General features: G+C 39.4%; 2 protein-coding genes across 2 annotated transcripts; one reads left to right on the top strand and one right to left on the bottom strand.

Moving 5' to 3' along the window:
* Positions 1 to 198: 198 nt before the first annotated feature.
* Positions 199 to 11151, bottom strand: nudcd3 (NudC domain containing 3). Its single transcript, XM_022209020.2, has 6 exons — positions 10772 to 11151; positions 9235 to 9536; positions 6296 to 6428; positions 6052 to 6195; positions 1821 to 2009; positions 199 to 544 (listed from the first exon to the last, which is right to left on the bottom strand). The coding sequence occupies exons 1-6, from the start codon at positions 10967 to 10969 to the stop codon at positions 434 to 436; spliced, it is 1077 nt and encodes a 358-aa protein (XP_022064712.2). The 5' UTR covers positions 10970 to 11151; the 3' UTR covers positions 199 to 433.
* Positions 11152 to 12075: 924 nt separating this feature from the next.
* mrps24 (mitochondrial ribosomal protein S24) lies at positions 12076 to 16302 on the top strand. Its single transcript, XM_022209021.2, has 4 exons — positions 12076 to 12294; positions 14185 to 14262; positions 14497 to 14608; positions 15764 to 16302. Exons 1-4 carry the CDS (start codon positions 12253 to 12255, stop codon positions 16045 to 16047), a joined length of 516 nt encoding a protein of 171 aa, XP_022064713.1. The 5' UTR covers positions 12076 to 12252; the 3' UTR covers positions 16048 to 16302.
* Positions 16303 to 18105: the final 1803 nt, after the last annotated feature.

Here is an 18105-nt window from a genome sequence, read left to right as displayed (position 1 = left end):
CATAAATCAGCGCCTAAGGTGAAAGAAACACATTTTTCTTGGAAATCTGCTGAATATTTTGATAAAAACCTGGCTACTAGTTGATGTAACACAAAAAAAAAAAAAAAAAAAAAAAAAAAGCTCAACATAAGAATGAAAACAATGACATATTAACAACAGAATCAGCCAGTGGGGCAGACGAACACATAGGCACTGCAGTTATTAAATAATCAGATTTATCAGATTTCAAATTGCCAAAACATCAAATAAACGTCTAATGACACATCCTCGTCTGAACCAAGGTGGGAATACTCCCTTTCCAAACCCACAAACCCTGACATGCAGCTTCTACAGTTAAAAACAAACGTCCAGCAGTTCAGCTCGGCAGGTGAACGTCGCCTCTCTGCCACCGGCTCTGTGAATAAACTAGATTCAGTTCATATTTGGCTGCATTTCAGAATTGCACCGCACTGGGCGGGATGTCAAACATGGACGGGTCGAACTGCTGCCCTTTGAACGGCGACCCTTCGGCATCCCAACCCTTCTTCAGCATCTCATGCACTTTCTGTGGACGAACAAGAAGGTCATGTTAAATATGCACAGTACATTGTACAAACATTGTCACAATTCAAAGATGACACTAGTCCACTGAAGCAGCATCTCCCAACTTTATTTCCAACACTTATTAGCTAAGATTTTTTTGGGCTAAATGAATGTTTAACAATGTTTAATTGTAAATTTTATGATTTTACAGATTTTCTCTGCTTGGTACATTAAAGATAAGTAAAATCACAGAAAAGTATTAATAAAATATGACCATAAAAAAGTCTGGGGTCACTTAGAAATGTGTTAACTTTTTGAAGGGAAAGCAGTTTTTTTCAATGAAGGTAACATTAAACTAATCAGAAATCCAGTCTAGACATTGCTATTATGGTAAATGACTATTCTAGCTGGAAATGGCTGAATTTTAATGGAATATCTCCACAGGGATACAGAGGAACATTTCCAGCAACCATCACTCCTGTGTTCTAATGCTACATTGTGTTAGCTAATGGAGTTGAAAGGCTAATTGATGATTAGAAAACCCTTGTGCGATTATGTTAGCGCACAAATAAAAGTGTGAGTTTTCATGGAAAAAAATGAGATTGTCTGGATGACCTCAAACTTTTTGGGCATTCCTGCTGCCAGATTTTCATGTTTTTGTAGATTTTTAGACAGTTGCAAAGCATGTCATCCTCAAGAAAATGACACCAATTATCAGAACCAGAAACTGTAAATATAAAGAATTATCCATTTTTCAACATACCAACATGAACATATCGCATGCCATGTTCAGTTTTTTTAATCAGGAAAAAGACTCAAAAATAAGTTCTAAATTGTGATATTTCATCAAAATCATTTTATTGTACACACTTTTTTCCTCTCTATTTTGTTTTTTTTTCCTTTGAAAGTTTTCTGCAGATGTATTTCTGTACAAAAGATTGATTAAAGTCACATTCTGGGTTTTCAAAACACAGAATAATTTTAATCTTTTAAAAATCTAGAAATATTAGTGTCTTTTTAACAAAAACTAATTAGGCAAATCCAAAAGTCTTATGTATTTATGCTGTGCAACTAAGTTCAATGTTTACATGAGAAGAAATGGATTTAATATTTTTGTTTTAATTAGTAAACATACTGGAGTGACCTGTGATGTTGAACCAAAAGTATGCAACTTCCCGCAGTACTTCAGCTACTTTTCCATATTTTCTTCTACTCATTTAGAACATTATTCCTGGTTAGTTAACTTTAGTACCTCTGATGCACAGCTGCTTCTGTCTTACACTTCTGTTGGTTCTCACCATTTCGTGACTCTGCGGCTTTCCCTGCAGCTTCTGGTGGTAGTCGAACGTGAGTCTGTCCAGGACAGCGTGCTCCTCATCGTCGACTGTTGCCATGGAGCGTTCACGGTTAATCTGGTTTATATCAATCTCCTTTTCGCCTTTGAGCACAGCGTTCCACCAAACCTCAGAGGTTTTGCTGAGTGACAGCTGGAAGTCAACGGCAGGGAGTGAAATTAACGTGTGTTATCATATTAGACAGAATAAAAGACAAGCTACTTTTCCAACAGCTGCTTTGGAGAAAAAGACTCTTTGAGGTCAGGAAGCACTTAGATCCAAGTAGAAGAGAGTCTTCATTATTCAGTATTCAGGGCCTTTTCCCCAAGTCAGGAAATTAATGTTAGAAAAGCAGGAAACAAATTAAGAGGTACAATTAAAAGTGTATCAAATAACATAATAGTGAAAGAAGAGACATCCATCCATTTTCTATACTCCACTTAATAACCATGAGGATCACCAGTTTGTCACAGGGCTACATACAGCGGTGGAAGAAAGTTTCCTGACACCCCATACATTTGTGAAAAATTGCATGAAGAAACTTAATGTCTTAGTTACACTCTTAAATTGCAATTTCTTTTAGTACAGCCACAGCCAAAATACAAATATAATTCTATTAATAATAATATAATATAGTATAATACCAACATAATACTACACAAATCCTAAAAAAAAGTCATAAAAAACTTAAACTGATTGGTTCCATAAAAATAAGAAGTTCTGAGTATTGGGTCACTTTGGTGGAAATTAGTTTTGTTCTTTTTTCTTGTAAACAATAAACACAAAAAAAATATAATTTGTATTTGTTTTTGTCTTTCTAATGCAACCTCACCTTTTGAAAGACAAAAAAGATTTTTCCACAAATATTATATAATAGAATTTACCTTTTGCACATTTGGATCTTAATGAGGTTTTAAGTAGAGCTACAATGTGCAAAAGCAAGAAGGGGGAGTGTGACAAAAAGCACTTTGAAAAAGTAATTTATTGAAAACAAGTAAACTGAAATAGGCTGTTTATCAGCTGATCAAAAGTTTAAGACCATTGCTCAAAAAGTTACAAAAAACTCTCCGAACCAGAACAAAAAATTTTCTCAGTAGGACTCGGTAATGAGTAGCTCCACCGTTCTTATTAATCACTTCAAAAAATTTGTTTGGGAATGCTCGATGTGAGTGTTTCCAGGAAGCTTTTGGGAACATTGCTCCAAGTGGTGAAGATGGCTTCACAATGGCCCTCAGTCATGAGGGATGCTTTCTGCAACATCTGCATGTAACCAGCTGCCGTTTGACGACCTGCACCACCTGAAGCTCCAGTGTTTCACTGAATGAAAAAGTACTCCAGATCATGATGGACCCCCCTCACTGTGCCGGGTAGAAAACATCTCAGCTGGGATCTCCTTGTCATGCCAGTAACATTGGAAGCCATCTGGACCGTCAAGGTTAAATTTTTTCTCATCAGAGAATAAAACTTTTTTCCACCTTTCAATGTCCCATGTTTGATGCTCCCTGGCAAAGTCTAAACGGGCAGTTTTGTGGCGTCGAAGGAGACGAGGTCTTTGAATTTGTTTTTTGTTTTAGAAACCCTTTTTCCACAGATGCTGTCTGATGGTTATTACACTGCAGTCGGGACCAGTAAGGCCCTTAATTTGGGTCGAGGGCCGCCCTGTGTCTTGATGGACAGCCAATCGGATCCTCCAGCTCAACGCAGGTGTAATTTTTTTGGGTCTACCACTTGACCTTTTTGTTCCATAATGCTCAGGATCTTTCAAAAAATTTAGAATGACCGTCTTACTGCGTCCAACCTCAGCAGCAATGGCACGCTGTGAGAGGCCTTGCTTCTGCAGCTCGACGATCCGACCACATTCAAGAAGAGAAAGCTTCTTAGCTTTAGCCATCAGGACAGCATGACCATGTGAATGGCTGACATAAAATGAGAATTTTGAGCAGATTTTGCCTTTTATAGCCTGTGGTCTTAAACTTTTGATCAGCTGATAAACAGCCTATTTCAGTTTACTTGTTGTTTTCAATAAATTACTTTTTCAAAGTGCTTTTTGTCACACTCCCCCTTCTTGCTTTTGCATATTGTAGCTCTACTTAAAACCTCATTAAGATCCAAATGTGCAAAAGGTAAATTCTAGCAATTTTTCAACTCGTCTTAAGATTTTGATCAGGTCTGTATTTGAGATTGTGTAAAATTTGAAGGGTGTCCAAAAACATTTTTCCATCACTAAATAGAGAAAAACAAGCACACTGACATACACACCTATGGACAATTTAGAATCATTAATTAACCTTAACATGTTTTTGTACTGTGGGAGGAAGTCAGAGTTCCTGGAGAAAACCCACACATGCAGGGAGAACATGCAAACACCATAAGCAGCAGTGTTTCATTTGCTTGAATACAAAAAGTCCACTAGGTTTTTACTCATTTCTCGTTTAAACTTACAGAACTTCACATAAATCAATTCAGCACAAGTTAACTTCTAACTTTTTGATAATAAGTCCTAGTCTGATACCATTTTGCTTAAAGTAGATTCACAGTGCATAGTTCAGGTACATAAAAGTTACAAAAATCAATCACATGATTATGCGCAGAAAGTAAATATCTCTGCAATGAATGAAAAGAAAAAGCTATTCCTTAATGTCATTTTATTTGGCAATATAGCAAAGTAAACAAATTTATAACAAGTCTATTCAGCCCTGCCGTGCAGTAGTAAAACTAGAACATTCAAAATGTAACTTTTAAGCGCTGTCATGGATTTATTTTAACATTTACAGTCACAGCAAATCAAAACAACAATTCCACTCAGTGCAGCACTGTAGTAGCCTAGCCATGCTACACCCATGTTTCTGACGGCACAAGGGTCTAGGGCCGCTCCACAGGGAGGGAGGCGGGCTAAAAGGTTGTCTATCAAATCCCTCTGCAGCAATTGGGTAGGTATACAACCAATCAACGCAACGAATAGGCTGACGTAGTTCCAAGAGCACCGGCGGATTGTGGCTAAGTCCCATTAGCTTCCCAACCAGCGGAGCCAACTGGTATATTAAGGATTTGCCATATCCCATCGGCATAAGTCCAAATACGTCTTTCTTCTCAATGAAACACTTCAGTGCCGTCCTTTGTTTATCTTTCAAGTTGAATTTTAGCTTCAAATCTTTAAGGGCTGTGGCCAAAGCCGAGTCGAAAGATAACTGTTTATTGTGAGCCGGTTCTTTCTGTCAGAATCGTCGCGCCTCTGTCGTCACTTAGTTACGCCTGCCTTCTGACTCTACACTTCATGGTGATTGGTCCGGCCAGTTTTAGGAGAATCCAGCCTCGAGCCTTATGGAGGGTAACTAGACCCACCCTGGCAGAGAATTAAATTCGTTGCCGTGGGTTGTCTAGCGCGGCTAGGCTAGCACTGTAGCAGAGCGAGTATACTAATAATGAACTACAGAAAATTCTGTTTCACTTCAGAAGGGCAAAGCCAACAGCTGTTACACCTGATAAAAGACCTTGTAGGTGAGCAGGAGCCTTGTTGTAAAGTTCAGGGAGAGTGTCAGAAGTGGCGTTTGAATTTGAATTGAAGCAAATTTTGACGCTTAAGGCTTTCGATACAAAAGCTTCAGAGAACAGTGAAAATCTCGGTTCTCCACCACAGTGATGCACAGCCTGATGAATGACTAAAGCATGATGAATTCAGTTACCCTCTGTGTGGTCTTTTTAGCCTTGTTGTCTCTCACCTTTTTAAAGTATCCTCCAGTGTGTTGCTTCAGTGCAGCCTTTCCTGAGTTATCTGAGTGAACTCACTGTTCCACTAAGTGTCTATTTTTTAGGTGCCGTATCACACTGGTACTACTGACCACAGTCTGTTACTGGAACTCCTCAAAATACTCGCAATTTTGCATGGCATCATAAAAGATAGTAAAGTTATTGTGTTAAAAAAAACAGGAATGATTACTCTAAGTTTGCATGTTCTCCCTGTGCATGCGTGGGATTTTTCTGGGTTTTCCAGCTTCTTCCCACAGTCTAAAAACATGCTGAGGTTAAGTGATAACTCTAAATTGTCCATCGGTGTTAATGTGAGTGTGATTGTTTGTCTGTATATGTAGCCATGTGGACTAACTAGGATTAAGCGGTGTATAGATGATGGATGGATGGGTGACTACTTTGAGCTCATTTCAAAGTCAAGCAACAGATGATATTTGTGAGTACTCACAACCACACAGTTTCCAGGTTCCAGACTCCACAGAGAGTTTTCAGTGTTGATCTTGTGTGTGAATTCTCCCTCCATCAGCGTTTTGTCCTCGGCTCCGTCCCTCACACTCACTCGCATGCTGCTGGTCTGCAGATTGACGCTGACCTGAGGACAGCGAGCGCGACACAACAACACAGGCTGAAATCAGCAAACTGATGGAGAGCTGTACTCCTGGTGTGTCGGATGGTTGAAACGTCGTGCTCACCTGCCTGCCTTTAACAACCGTCTTGGGAACAAACACTCGGACCTCCACGTCCATGTAGTCCTGAGACCAGCTGTAGTTTTCCCTCACTGCCCCATTGTAACTGTCAGGGTTGGACTGAAACGTGTCCTGATTTCTGACACAAAAGCCACAAGGTACACAAACTTATTCAATAACCCAGGAATGTAGATTCAACTGCTGTACAGAATCAGTTTATTTTTGACAAACTACACATTGTCTAAAAGCACAAAACCTCACAATTTAACCAGTTTGAACCATTTTAAGACACCAGCACCACAGCAGCAAAAGTTCTTTACTTTAATGCACAAGTGCAGACACAGCAGAACCGTATTTTATTAACTTTTCTGTCATCTTTGGGGGCAGTCACTTACTGAATGACTACACACTATTTCCTCCATGAGAATCAAACAAACAAAATACAGCCACACTTTTTACGTTTTTTGTTTTAAAAAAATGTTGTCAAAGTTAGCTAAAATATCTTATGATTGTGTACCTAACTTAACTTTAGGAACATCCAGCTGTTCAGAAATAAGACTGCAACAACAACTGCTGATTAATCTGTTTATTATTTTCTTAAATAATCGATTAGTGGTTTGGTCAGCTCTTACATACACACGTGGACAAAATTGTTGGTACCCCTCAGTTAAAGAAGGAAAAACCCACAATTCTCACTGAAATCACTTGAAACTCACAAAAGTAACAAATAAAAATTTATTGAAAATTAAATAATCAAAATCAGCCATCACTTTTGAATTGTTGATTAACATAATTATTTAAAAAAAACAAACTAATGAAATAGGGCTGGACAAAAATGATGGTACCCATAACTTAATATTTTGTTGCACAACCTTTTGAGGCAATCACTGCAATTAAACGATTTCTGTATTTGTCAATGAGCGTTCTGCAGCTGTCAACAGGTATTTTGGCCCACTCCTCATGAGCAAACAGCTCCAGTTGTCTCAGGTTTGATGGGTGTCTTCTCCACATGGCATGTTTCAGCTCCTTCCACATATGTTCAATGGGATTCAGATCTGGGCTCATAGAAGGCCACTTTAGAATAGTCCAACGCTTTTCTCTCAGCCATTCTTGGGTGTTTTTGGCTGTGTGTTTTGGATCGTTGTCCTGTTGGAAGACCCATGACCTGCGACTGAGACCAAGCTTTCTGACACTAGGCAGCACATTTCTCTCCAGAATGCCTTGATAGTCTTCAGATTTCATCGTACCTTGTACACTTTCAAGACACCCTGTGCCAGATGCAGCAAAGCAGCCCCAAAACATTACTGAGCCTCCTCCATGTTTCACCGTAGGGACAGTGTTCTTTTCTTCGTATGCTTGGTTTTTGAGTCTATGAACATAGAGTTGATGTGCCTTACCAAAAAGCTCCAATTTGGTCTCATCTGTCCAAAGGACATTCTCCCAGAAGCTTTGTGGCTTGTCAACATGCATTTTTGCAAATTCCAGTCTGGCTTTTTTATGAGTTTTTTTCAGCAGTGGTGTCCTCCTTGGTCGTCTCCCATGAAGTCCACTTTGGCTCAAACAACGACGAATGGTGCGATCTGACACTGATGTACCTTGGCCTTGGAGTTCACCTTTAATTTCTTTGGAGGTTGCTCTGGGCTCTTTGGATACAATTCCAACGATCCGTCTCTTCAATTTGTCATCAATTTTCCTCTTGCGGCCACGTCCAGGGAGGTTGGCTACTGTCCCGTGGGTCTTGAACTTCTGAATAATATGAGCCACTGTTGTCACAGGAACTTCAAGCGGTTTAGAGATGGTCTTATAGCCTTTACCTTTAAGATGTTTGACTATCATTTTTTTCGGATGTCCTGGGACAATTCTCTCCTTCGCTTTCTGTTGTCCATGTTCAGTGTGGTACACACCTTTTCACCAAACAGCAGGGTGACTACTTGTCTCCCTTTAAATAGGCAGACTGACTGATTATGAGTTTGGAAACACCTGTGATGTCAATTAAATGACACACCTGAGTTAATCATGTCACTCTGGTCAAATAGTTTTCAATCTTTTATAGCGGTACCATCATTTTTGTCCAGGCCTGTTTCATTAGTTTGTTTTTTTAAATAATTATGTTAATCAACAATTCTAAAGTAATGGCTGTTTTTGATTATTTAATTTTCAATACATTTTTATTTATTGTTACTTTTGTGAGTTTCAAGTGATTTCAGTGAGAATTGTGGCTTTTTCCTTCTTTAACTGAGGGGTACCAACAATTTTGTCCACGTGTGTATTTAAAGCAAGCCTTACTCTCTAAAGACAACGTTCCCAACACCAATTGGCTGGTTGGCTGATCAAAGCAAGCTATAGCAAATAAAAGGGTTTCATTTTTACTTACAGTTTGATACCAGGCTCAGCTTCAACCATGATTCCTTCTGTGTCTGAACAACTTTCTAAACAGGCATATTTTGACATTCGCAAAATGTAAAATTTGATGTTTTATTCACTCAGGGAACTAGACTATACAAATTCCTGCACAATCACTTTCTAGGCCCGATAGAAAGGACCAATGTTGACAATCTGATGATGGAAACAGGTCAACAGTGCAGACTGACAGAACCACAACTTAACAGACAGACTCTGAAACAAGCAATGAACACTCTAAACATGTCAACACCAACATTGTTTCGACATTTCAGTCATAAGCTCAATTCACAAGTGTCAAACTATAACTACATTAGAGAATTATTATGACACAGAGGGAATCATGGCTAGAAGACGAGCCTGCTACTAAGCTGCTTGTAGAAGCCTACTGAGTTTTCTTAGCTATCGTCAATCCTTGTACACTGCGACACCCCTACATGGGAACAAAATTTTAATCAACTACTGTAAGTGCATTTACTGAGATACACTGCTGCATGTCATGTCATTGTCAAATCAAAACAGATCAGAAACAAGAAGGCACTCACTGTTCAGCTGACTTTGTGCCGGCTGCAGCTGCTTGATCTCCCTGCGCTGCTGGACCACCGCTGCTGCTGCTGCTGGTGGTCGCACCCGAGGCTGAAGGAGCTGAAGCATCTGCAGCATCTGAGGGCGAGCTCTCGACCTGTGCCGCCTCTGTGCTCTGCTCCTGCGTCTCCTGGTGAGGCTCAGAGGGAACCTCCAGCTCTTGAACCGCCGGAGGAACACCTCTACTCTCCTCTCTCCTCTGCAGCTCACTCAGCATCCTCTCTCTGTCGTGTTCTGCCAGCTTCTCAAACAACTTGAATGTCTGAGGAGGGAATAAAAGAGGATCACAAATGAGGGCTTGAATTTCACCTGAGAGGAGGACCTGGAACTGTGATTAGATTCAGACTCCTTTATTGCCATTGCACAATACAACGAAACACAAACACTCGTAACATGGATCTCAAAAAAAATCTCTCTCTCTCTCTCTCTATATATATATATATATACACACACATACATAAAGCAATAAATAATAATAATATCACACTTCCTACTCACTCCCCACCTCACCCACACAAACACAGAATATACATAAAATAATTTTGGTAAAATTCCTCAACTTTTTAAAAAAAAGCATGTATATCTGTGAGGTCTTCCACAGTGTGACTGCTGAAATGATAGTTTTCTTGAGTCCATTTGATGTAGCAATGGTTCTGGGGTAAAAACTATTCAATGAACAAGAGATTCATGCTTTGATTTGCCGGTAGTGCCAGCCTGAGAGCAGCAGTTCAAAAAGATTAGTGGAGCTTGAGCTCAGTGGCCCTGTGTGGACACATAGGAACACTTGGGGCTCTATTTTAAGAGGTGCAAATGCAGCTAGAAATGCAAAGGGGTAGTTCAGGGCTCGTGGACTGTGTGTATCTACAAACACACCATATATTTAGAACCATGTGGTCGACACCAAACAATACATTTTCTGTCATTTGATTAATTAGCAAAGCATTGCAGTTTATGCACTGAAACTTTGTTGAAATGCTGGTAACAGTTTTAAACAGGTTACAATCAACAGGTGGACAAACTGCAATTTGTAAAGGATAAATACCTCAGTGAGTGCCTTACAACAGATATATAGTTAATTTACAGGTTATTTCATTTTTTAATGGCAAATACTATCAATACAAGTGCACAAGCTATCATTTTTAAAGGTTAAGGAACTCAGGTATTTAGCTAGTTTCTGTAACTAAGTGAGTGTCACAACTACAGTTATTTAGCTGATTTTTAGCTAATATACTGCTAAAGTTAGTTTATAATGGTAAATAATATGGATACAGAAACACAAACTGTAAGTTTAATAGGTTAAACACCTGATATTTAACTAATACCCAGGTAACTTTACTTTTTCTGAAAAAAAAGAGACTAGAATTAACCAAATGATATCCATCTAGTATCCTTTTATTTTCGGTTTCTAATATTTAATGGTCAGTAACATCAAACAGTGATTGTAACAGTCAGGTAACTTCTAAAGTAGCTGCTCGCTAACATGTTGACAGACTTCACCTTAAGCACCATCTTCTCCGCCACTCCCGGGGGGAAGCCCATCTTGTCGCCGGGACCGGACAGCAGGCGATAGAAGTCCGTCTTGCGGTACAGAAAGCCGAAGTATATCTGCAGAAAGTCCTGGATGTTGCCGACGTGCTGCAGGATTCCCAGCAGAGCGTTGTCGTACATCTCCGTCATCTCCAGCGGCGACGCCATCGCTGCTCCTCACGGTGTGGACGCTTCTGACGGTAATCCTCTTCAACAGATCGGTAAAGTGCTTCGACCGGTTCCCGAAGACCCGAAATAACTAATCTGTGCCGAGAAATGACAGTAAATAACAAACTGGAAAGAGCTGCGGAACGTTTGTTACACTGTTTCCAGAACAATACTAATACTTCCGGTGTTGTCTATTCAACATAAAGGCGCAGATGATACTGACTTAGCTAATATTTATTTCAGCTTTGGAAAAAACTTGAAACTATTTGGGGGGGGGGTAATTTAAGAAAAGAAATATTTCGTTTCATTTGGTGAAATATTAATGTGAAATATTTTTACAAAAATAATTTGTATTCTTTCATAATTTAGAAAACAGCCAGAACAAAAAAAATACATATTTTATACACATTTTGTGCAATAAAATGGAAAGTTCGGTAAGTATTTATCTCTACCGAGGAAAAGGTTTCTATAAAAAAAATGACAAAATAAAATTTAAAAAAATGAACAACTAAATATGTGCTTTGAATATTTCCATACCACAAGTTTGCCAGAAAATTTGACCAGTTCATAAAACAGCTTTTGCCTGAAGTGTCTCGCCAAAAGGACAAAGATATTTATTTTTAAAATAACAGAAAACTTTAAGTGAACATGCCAAAGTTTACACAGGACAGACAAATGTGAATGAAGGAAGAAAACTAACACTATAAAAGTGAATAAAACTGTTGAAAAAATATAACAAAATGGTAAACAAAAAATATTAAGCTGTTTTCATATTGCCACAGAATGAAACAGTTTTTGAATACAGGACAGTCTATTTTCACATGAGCATGTAATCCTGCCAAAGCAAACAAACAAACATGCAAACAAGATAAGTTGTTGTTTGGATTTACCTGTTATAACTTGGGAGAATGTCCATTTAAAATGATTTAAATAAAAAATAGCAGAGTAGGTTTCTGCGCAAATATTTGTAAGCAACACATTTGAATTAAAAAAAATACACGTTTAATGAAAGCTGCTACTGTTTTATTTTCTTATTTCTGCTTGGTACAGCCCATAAATCTTCCGGTGAAAACAAATACCAGTCTGTCGAATATACAGTTCCACTTTACAGCTACAATTTCCAAAAGAAATTCCGAATTTTGTCCTTGTGACAAGAGCTATAATCATCGCAGAGTTCTCAGAAAATCTGAGTTGTTCATTAAAATTATAATATCGGTGGAAAATCAAGAAATTAGAGATTAGCGTTTACTTGTTCAGCGTTGCACGTTGAACGTTGAAGAAACATGGCGGCGTCCTTGAGCAGCGCAGGGACTGTGAGGCTGCTGGTATGGACATTATTTAAAACTGTAGCGTTTTACAAAGTCCTGTGGGTCCGTGCTGATATTGAAGATGTCGCTGTGCTTTCGTTAACTTAGCCCTAAGCTTTCAGAACGTGTTCATTTCGAAGCTAGCTAGTGGCTAATGTGACTGAACGTTTGATACCTGAGTTACAGCTCATGTTTCCTAATACGTCTCATACATGTAACCTAAATGTGTGTGAATTTGTAACTACAAGCAAAGTACATTTTGTGCCTTCATTCTCACACAAATAACATTTAATTGCTGTATTTATTAATTTATTTGCTGCAGCTTTAAATATTTCTGACCTGCTCTGGAGGCGCTTCTGTCGAGAGATGAGATGTACATCAGCTGTTAGAAATGTCTCCCTTTAACCAGTTCTTTTTCTGGTCGTATTTTCTACAAATGAATCAGATGCTCAAATGAGGAAATAACGTTTAATCTGTAAACCTGATGCTAGAATTACATATATGTGTTTTTATGATTTGCTGCTAAGTCTGTTTTACACTGCTCATACTGCAGAATGGAAAATGTAGTCATATTACAAATAGTATTCAATTAATGACATAAATTTGACTTTGAAAAGGGATTTCCACATCCCTTTTTATGAGAGTGTACAAAAAATCTTCAAGATCATGTTTAGATGAATCAAGTTTAAAGTTTCAGGGCCTCAATGTGCAGCGTCATGTTAAATGTGTAGATGAACTGATGCTGTGAACATTTTCTTATTTCTTTTTCGTCAATGCCCTTCTAGCACTATTTGCAGTAGCAGCACTTTTTATCGTATCAAATTTATAATTGTATAATATAATAATATTCATACCCCTCCATTATCACAAGCAGTTCCTTTTGATGAAAGTATGCAGCACAACATTAGTCAGTTTTGTGCAGAAAAGTCGCATGTAACAGGAAACGGCACCTACTATGTGAACATGCAAGTCTAAAGCTGAGAAAGCTGATAACCACTGTGGTGATTGCTATTGTTTCTGGTGGGGTTTAAAATTCAGGCTAACACAAAGCCTGGTTGTGTTGAACTTGCTTCTTAGGCCACCACTCAGGGTTGTGTGAGGTTAAAATTAAAACACACAGAACTTGATTAAATTTGTTGTACTTTGTATCATCGCCATGAAGGCTTTCTGTTCTTTTATATTCTGTTCTATTCTATTCTAGATCATCTGTTATAGGACTCCTTGTTCTTCTTGTGCCTGCAGATGGTTCTGTACATCTGTGGATCTTTAGACTCATTGTCAAACTGCAGATTGAATTTAGGATGATCAGGAGCCTCCCGATGACTATTGAAAGCAGGTGGAGGAAAATCTAGAGAGGTGAAGGTATCCCTGGAAAGGAGAGGAGTGAAGGTTAGCCACAGCAAGACAGAATACATGTGTGTGAATGAGAGAGACCCAAGTGGAAGGGTGAGGTTACAGGGGGTAGAGATAAAGAAGGTGAATCCATCAGAGGGACAGCACATGTTGCCAGAGAGGCCAGACTGAGATGGTTTGGACATGTACAGAGGAGGGATTGTGAATATATCGGTAGAAGGATGCTGATGCTGTTTTAAACTGCCAGGTAGGAGGCCCAGAGGAAGACAGGGGGAGGTTTATGGATGTAGTGAAAGAGGACATGAAGTTAGTTGGTGTGAAAGAAGAGGATGCAGATTACAGGGTTAGATGGGAGCAGATGATTCGCTGTAGCGACCCCTGAAGTGAAAAGCCAAAAGGAAAATGAGCCTCCTGATCAATATGAATTTAAATTCTCTAAATGTTTGTACAGTAATGCATAGAGAGTGTGATGGAGACTCACAGCTGTTTAAATTACTGACCCTCATATAGGCCAGTTTTCTGGTTGTCTTAATCTGACGGTTGTCTGATTTTCAGAGCGCCTTAGCCCGGTCCAGTTTATTATGCAGCTCCTCTGGACTCCGAGGTCTCCATGTCACTGCAGCGTGCTGCAAGGTAAACACTGTGCTCCACACATTATGTTGTCTTATGTATCTGCTTTAACCTGAAAATCTATATCAGACATAATAATGATTTCATTTTCATAGAGTATTGGAATAATGTTGTTTACTTTAGCAACAGTTGGTCATGTATCAAGCAGTAATACCATCGGCAGCTTGGCTTGACCCCTGAGCGCCTCTGTTTTGTTTCACTAGCTTTTATTCTCCTTTTTTTGCCTTTCTCTTCCAGAATCGAGCCGCTCGTATCCGAATAGGGAAAGGAAACAAACCTTTGACCTACGAGCAAGCACTTCATCCTCATCACATCGGCCACCGCAAAGGATGGCTGTCACAGCACACCAGTAAGCACAGCCAAAGTCGTTTTAGGCCAGTTTTAAACACGTGACCGGTCAGAAATGAGGCTGCAACTATAACTGTTGATTAATTTGTGGGGCTGTCCCTGTAGTATCAAACACATTTGATATTTACACATTAAAACTTAGATAATATTATACTTCTGCTCAGAGCAGGGGATGCTTTTGTCAAGTAGTGCTAAACTTCCAGCTCTTCAGGCTAATGTTGGCCACAGATAGTAAAACTGATAAAATCTCACCTCTTATTGACACAGAAGACTAAACCGATTGTATCTTCCCAAATATTTCCCCATACAGACTTGTTTCACCTTCTGCTTTTGTTTTTTTTCCCCACTTCAAAGCATTAATAGTATACAACAGTTTGGGGTCACTTAGAAATGTCCTTATTTTGGAAAGAAAAGCAGCTTTTTCTCAATGAAGATGACATTAAATTAATCAGAAATACAGTCTAGACATTGTTAATGTGGTAAATGACTATTCTAGCTGGAAACGGCTGATTTTTAATGGAACATCTCTATAGGGGTACAGAGGAACATTTCCAGCAACCATCACTCCTGTGTTCTAATGCTACATTGTGTTAGCTAATGGTGTTGAAAGGCTCATTGATCATTAGAAAACTCTTGTGCAATTATAGTAGCACATGAATAAAAGTTTGTGTTTTCATGGAATACACGAAATTGTCTGTGTGACCCCAAACTTTTGAACATTAGTGTCTATAGTTTTGTCAGTTTCACCCGTCATCAGTGTTCTATATCAATCAGGAAACTCTGAGAACTTCATTCCTCAGAGAAAAAGCTGCTTCTTCTCACTGTTACTCCATTCCTCAGGAGGAATTTCTGTTCTTTGCTGTAGAACAGACACATCTCTCATTACTTAAAAGCAGTCTTCAACCCATAACTCTGAGTACATATGAATTTTATTTCCCCTGAAAATTAGTATATAAATATGTGAGCAATTGATGCACCGTTATTTCTGATATTAGTGACAAGAATATCTGAAATTTCTTCTCCAAATGGCTGATTCTGAGATTTACCTGCTACTTGATCTAGGAGCTGCATGAATACATGTTTATCAGACTTTCTGTCACACATCGCCATCCATCCCTTGCCTCATATCTCAGCACGTCTCTCCTCTTCCTCACAGGTAACCTCAAAGGTGAAGATGGGGCGGCTGACCGCACCGTGGAGGACGTCTTCATCCGGAGGTTCATGTTCGGGACCTTCCATGGCTTCCTGGCCAATGAGATTGTGCTGAAAAGGCGCGGCAACGTGCTCATCGTGTGCGCTATAATGCTGCAGAAGATGCTACCACAGAAATTTTACTTCTTGATCGGCTACTCGGAGTCGCTGTTGTCACACTTGTACAAATGTCCCGTGAAGTTAGAGATCCAGACCCTGGTGGACAAAGCCGTGTACAAGTACATCTGATGGGACTGTGCTGATACTAATCATAGGGAGTAACTGCAACACAACCATTCCTACCAACAGGTTTCAGTGAAATGAACTTGTTTCATTACTGACGTTTGAAGAAGCCATTGATCCTTGCAGGAACTAAAGTGAGTCATGTTTGTATTTCCAAAGCAGACAGTTGTTTCATAAAATGTAGGTAAAATGACCAGATAAATAAGTGAATTTATTTCATGTTTCTGCTTGGAAATAAATAATCTGTCTGGGATCACATAAGATACCTCAAGTTGTGTTTTTTTAACTCTTGGAAAGAAAAGAAAATTCACCTGACTGCATTTAAAAGCAGAATATAAACTCATTACAGAAAGTTTGCACCATATAAATTCAATTGATGCTTTTGTAATGTATAATGGTAATTAAAATCAGCCAGTCACACTTGATGTATCCCTTTTCAAACACCATATTCAGTTCAAAGTGCTTGACAAGCAGCTGACAAAAACATGGCACACTAAAAGCAGTTTCAGAGATGAATGCATGCAAAACAATGGACTAAAACAGATGATAAGAGTTCAAACAATAAAAAAAGTTACTGATGTATTTGCCAGTGGTTATGTGAGTGGAAGCTGCTGTACGAGTGACAATAGTAAAACACAGTAGCAAACACAACTGATGTCGAAAGCTCCACATTTGTAATCACATTAATTGACTTCTGGTGTGTGAATACTGCTGTCTAGTTTGTCTATGTGTGAAACAAGCTGATCATTAACTGAAACTATCATAGAAGTACAAAATTATTGGCAGCAAGCATGTTAAAAGTTTATAGGCACTGTTGTTAAGAAATTATCTTCCAAACACGAACTGGTTTACTTGTGGACAAGAAAGTGGAAACCAAGAAATGGGAAATTGAAAGATTGAAAATGACAAAAATGAATGCAAATTGTACACTGCCCCCTCCCCCCCCCCCCCCCCCCCCAAAAAAAAAAAAAAAGTTGCACACTAGTATTTGATCCACCTTTAGCTTTGAGAGCGACACACATTTGCCACGGCATCGTTTCGATAAGCTGTTACAAAGTCACAGCATTTATTTCTGTCTGGAGCTGCATTCATTTTCTGCCAAGTTCTTACTGATTACGGAGAGTTGGAACACTGCACAAAGTCTTCCCCAGAACATCCCAAAGATTCTCAATAGGGCTGAGGTCTGGACTCTGGAGGTAAAATCCATGTATGAAAATGATGTTTCATGCTCCCTAATTCACTCATTTACAATGTGAGCCCCTGCACAGTGGAGTAGTGGTTAGCACTTTCGCCTTGCAGCAAGAACATCCCTGGTTTGAATCCCGGGGAGGGCCTGGGGTCTTTCTGCATGGAGTTTGCATGTTCTCCCTGTGCATGCGTGGGTTTTCTCCGGATACTCCGGCTTCCTCCCACAGTCCAAAAATATGCTGAGGTTAATTGGTTACTCTAAATTGTCCGTAGGTGTGAATGTGAGTGTGATTGTTTGTCTGTATATGTAGCCCTGTGACAGACTGGCGACCTGTCCAGGGTGTCCCCTGCCTTCGCCCGAGTCAGCTGGGATAGGCTCCAGCGACCCTAGTGAGGATAAAGCGGTGTATAGAGAATGGATGGATGGACAATGTGAGCCCCATGAATCCTGGCATCGTCATCTTGGAACATGCCAATGCCATCAGAGGCATTGGCACTGATGTAAAGACCTGGTCATTCAGTATATTCAGGTAGTCAGCTGACCTCATTCTGAAGGAACATAACACTGCTGAACCTGATCATAACCCTAACCCCCAAAGGCTTGTAGGCACTAGCCATGATGAGTTCATCACTTCATCCACCGAGTTCTACTGTTGATTTCCTACAATCATCTAGGAGTTTCTGACCACATTTGCTCCTTGAAGATTGTGGTTCACAACTATCCCACCAGGTTTTAATGATGCGTTCTTTACTTGATTTTAGCAGTTTGAGTTATCTCCTCAGTTGTTTCATGACCACAGGATATGTCTTCTGACATGGATATTTGAGAAATGAGAAGCTCCTCACTACATCAGCCAGGGTTAAATAAGTTGTTGC

This window comes from Acanthochromis polyacanthus, chromosome 18 (genome assembly GCF_021347895.1).
Source record: "Acanthochromis polyacanthus isolate Apoly-LR-REF ecotype Palm Island chromosome 18, KAUST_Apoly_ChrSc, whole genome shotgun sequence".
In the NCBI taxonomy this organism is placed as follows: Eukaryota; Metazoa; Chordata; class Actinopteri; family Pomacentridae; genus Acanthochromis; species Acanthochromis polyacanthus.
This window is presented reverse-complemented; position numbering and strand designations above follow the sequence as displayed.

Bases quoted from the DNA above. Each gene is read 5' to 3' on its own strand.
- nudcd3 (XM_022209020.2), bottom strand. From the start codon at position 10,969: ATGGCGTCGCCGCTGGAGATGACGGAGATGTACGACAACGCTCTGCTG. The intron at 9,537-10,771 runs GTGAAGTCTGTC...TTCCCTCCTCAG, and splicing joins CGGAGAAGATGGTGCTTAAG to ACATTCAAGTTGTTTGAGAA. The intron at 2,010-6,051 runs GTGAGTACTCAC...GTTGACTTCCAG, and splicing joins AACCTGGAAACTGTGTGGTT to CTGTCACTCAGCAAAACCTC.
- mrps24 (XM_022209021.2), top strand. From the start codon at position 12,253: ATGGCGGCGTCCTTGAGCAGCGCAGGGACTGTGAGGCTGCTG. The intron at 14,263-14,496 runs GTAAACACTGTG...TTTCTCTTCCAG, and splicing joins TCACTGCAGCGTGCTGCAAG to AATCGAGCCGCTCGTATCCG. The intron at 14,609-15,763 runs GTAAGCACAGCC...TCTTCCTCACAG, and splicing joins ATGGCTGTCACAGCACACCA to GTAACCTCAAAGGTGAAGAT.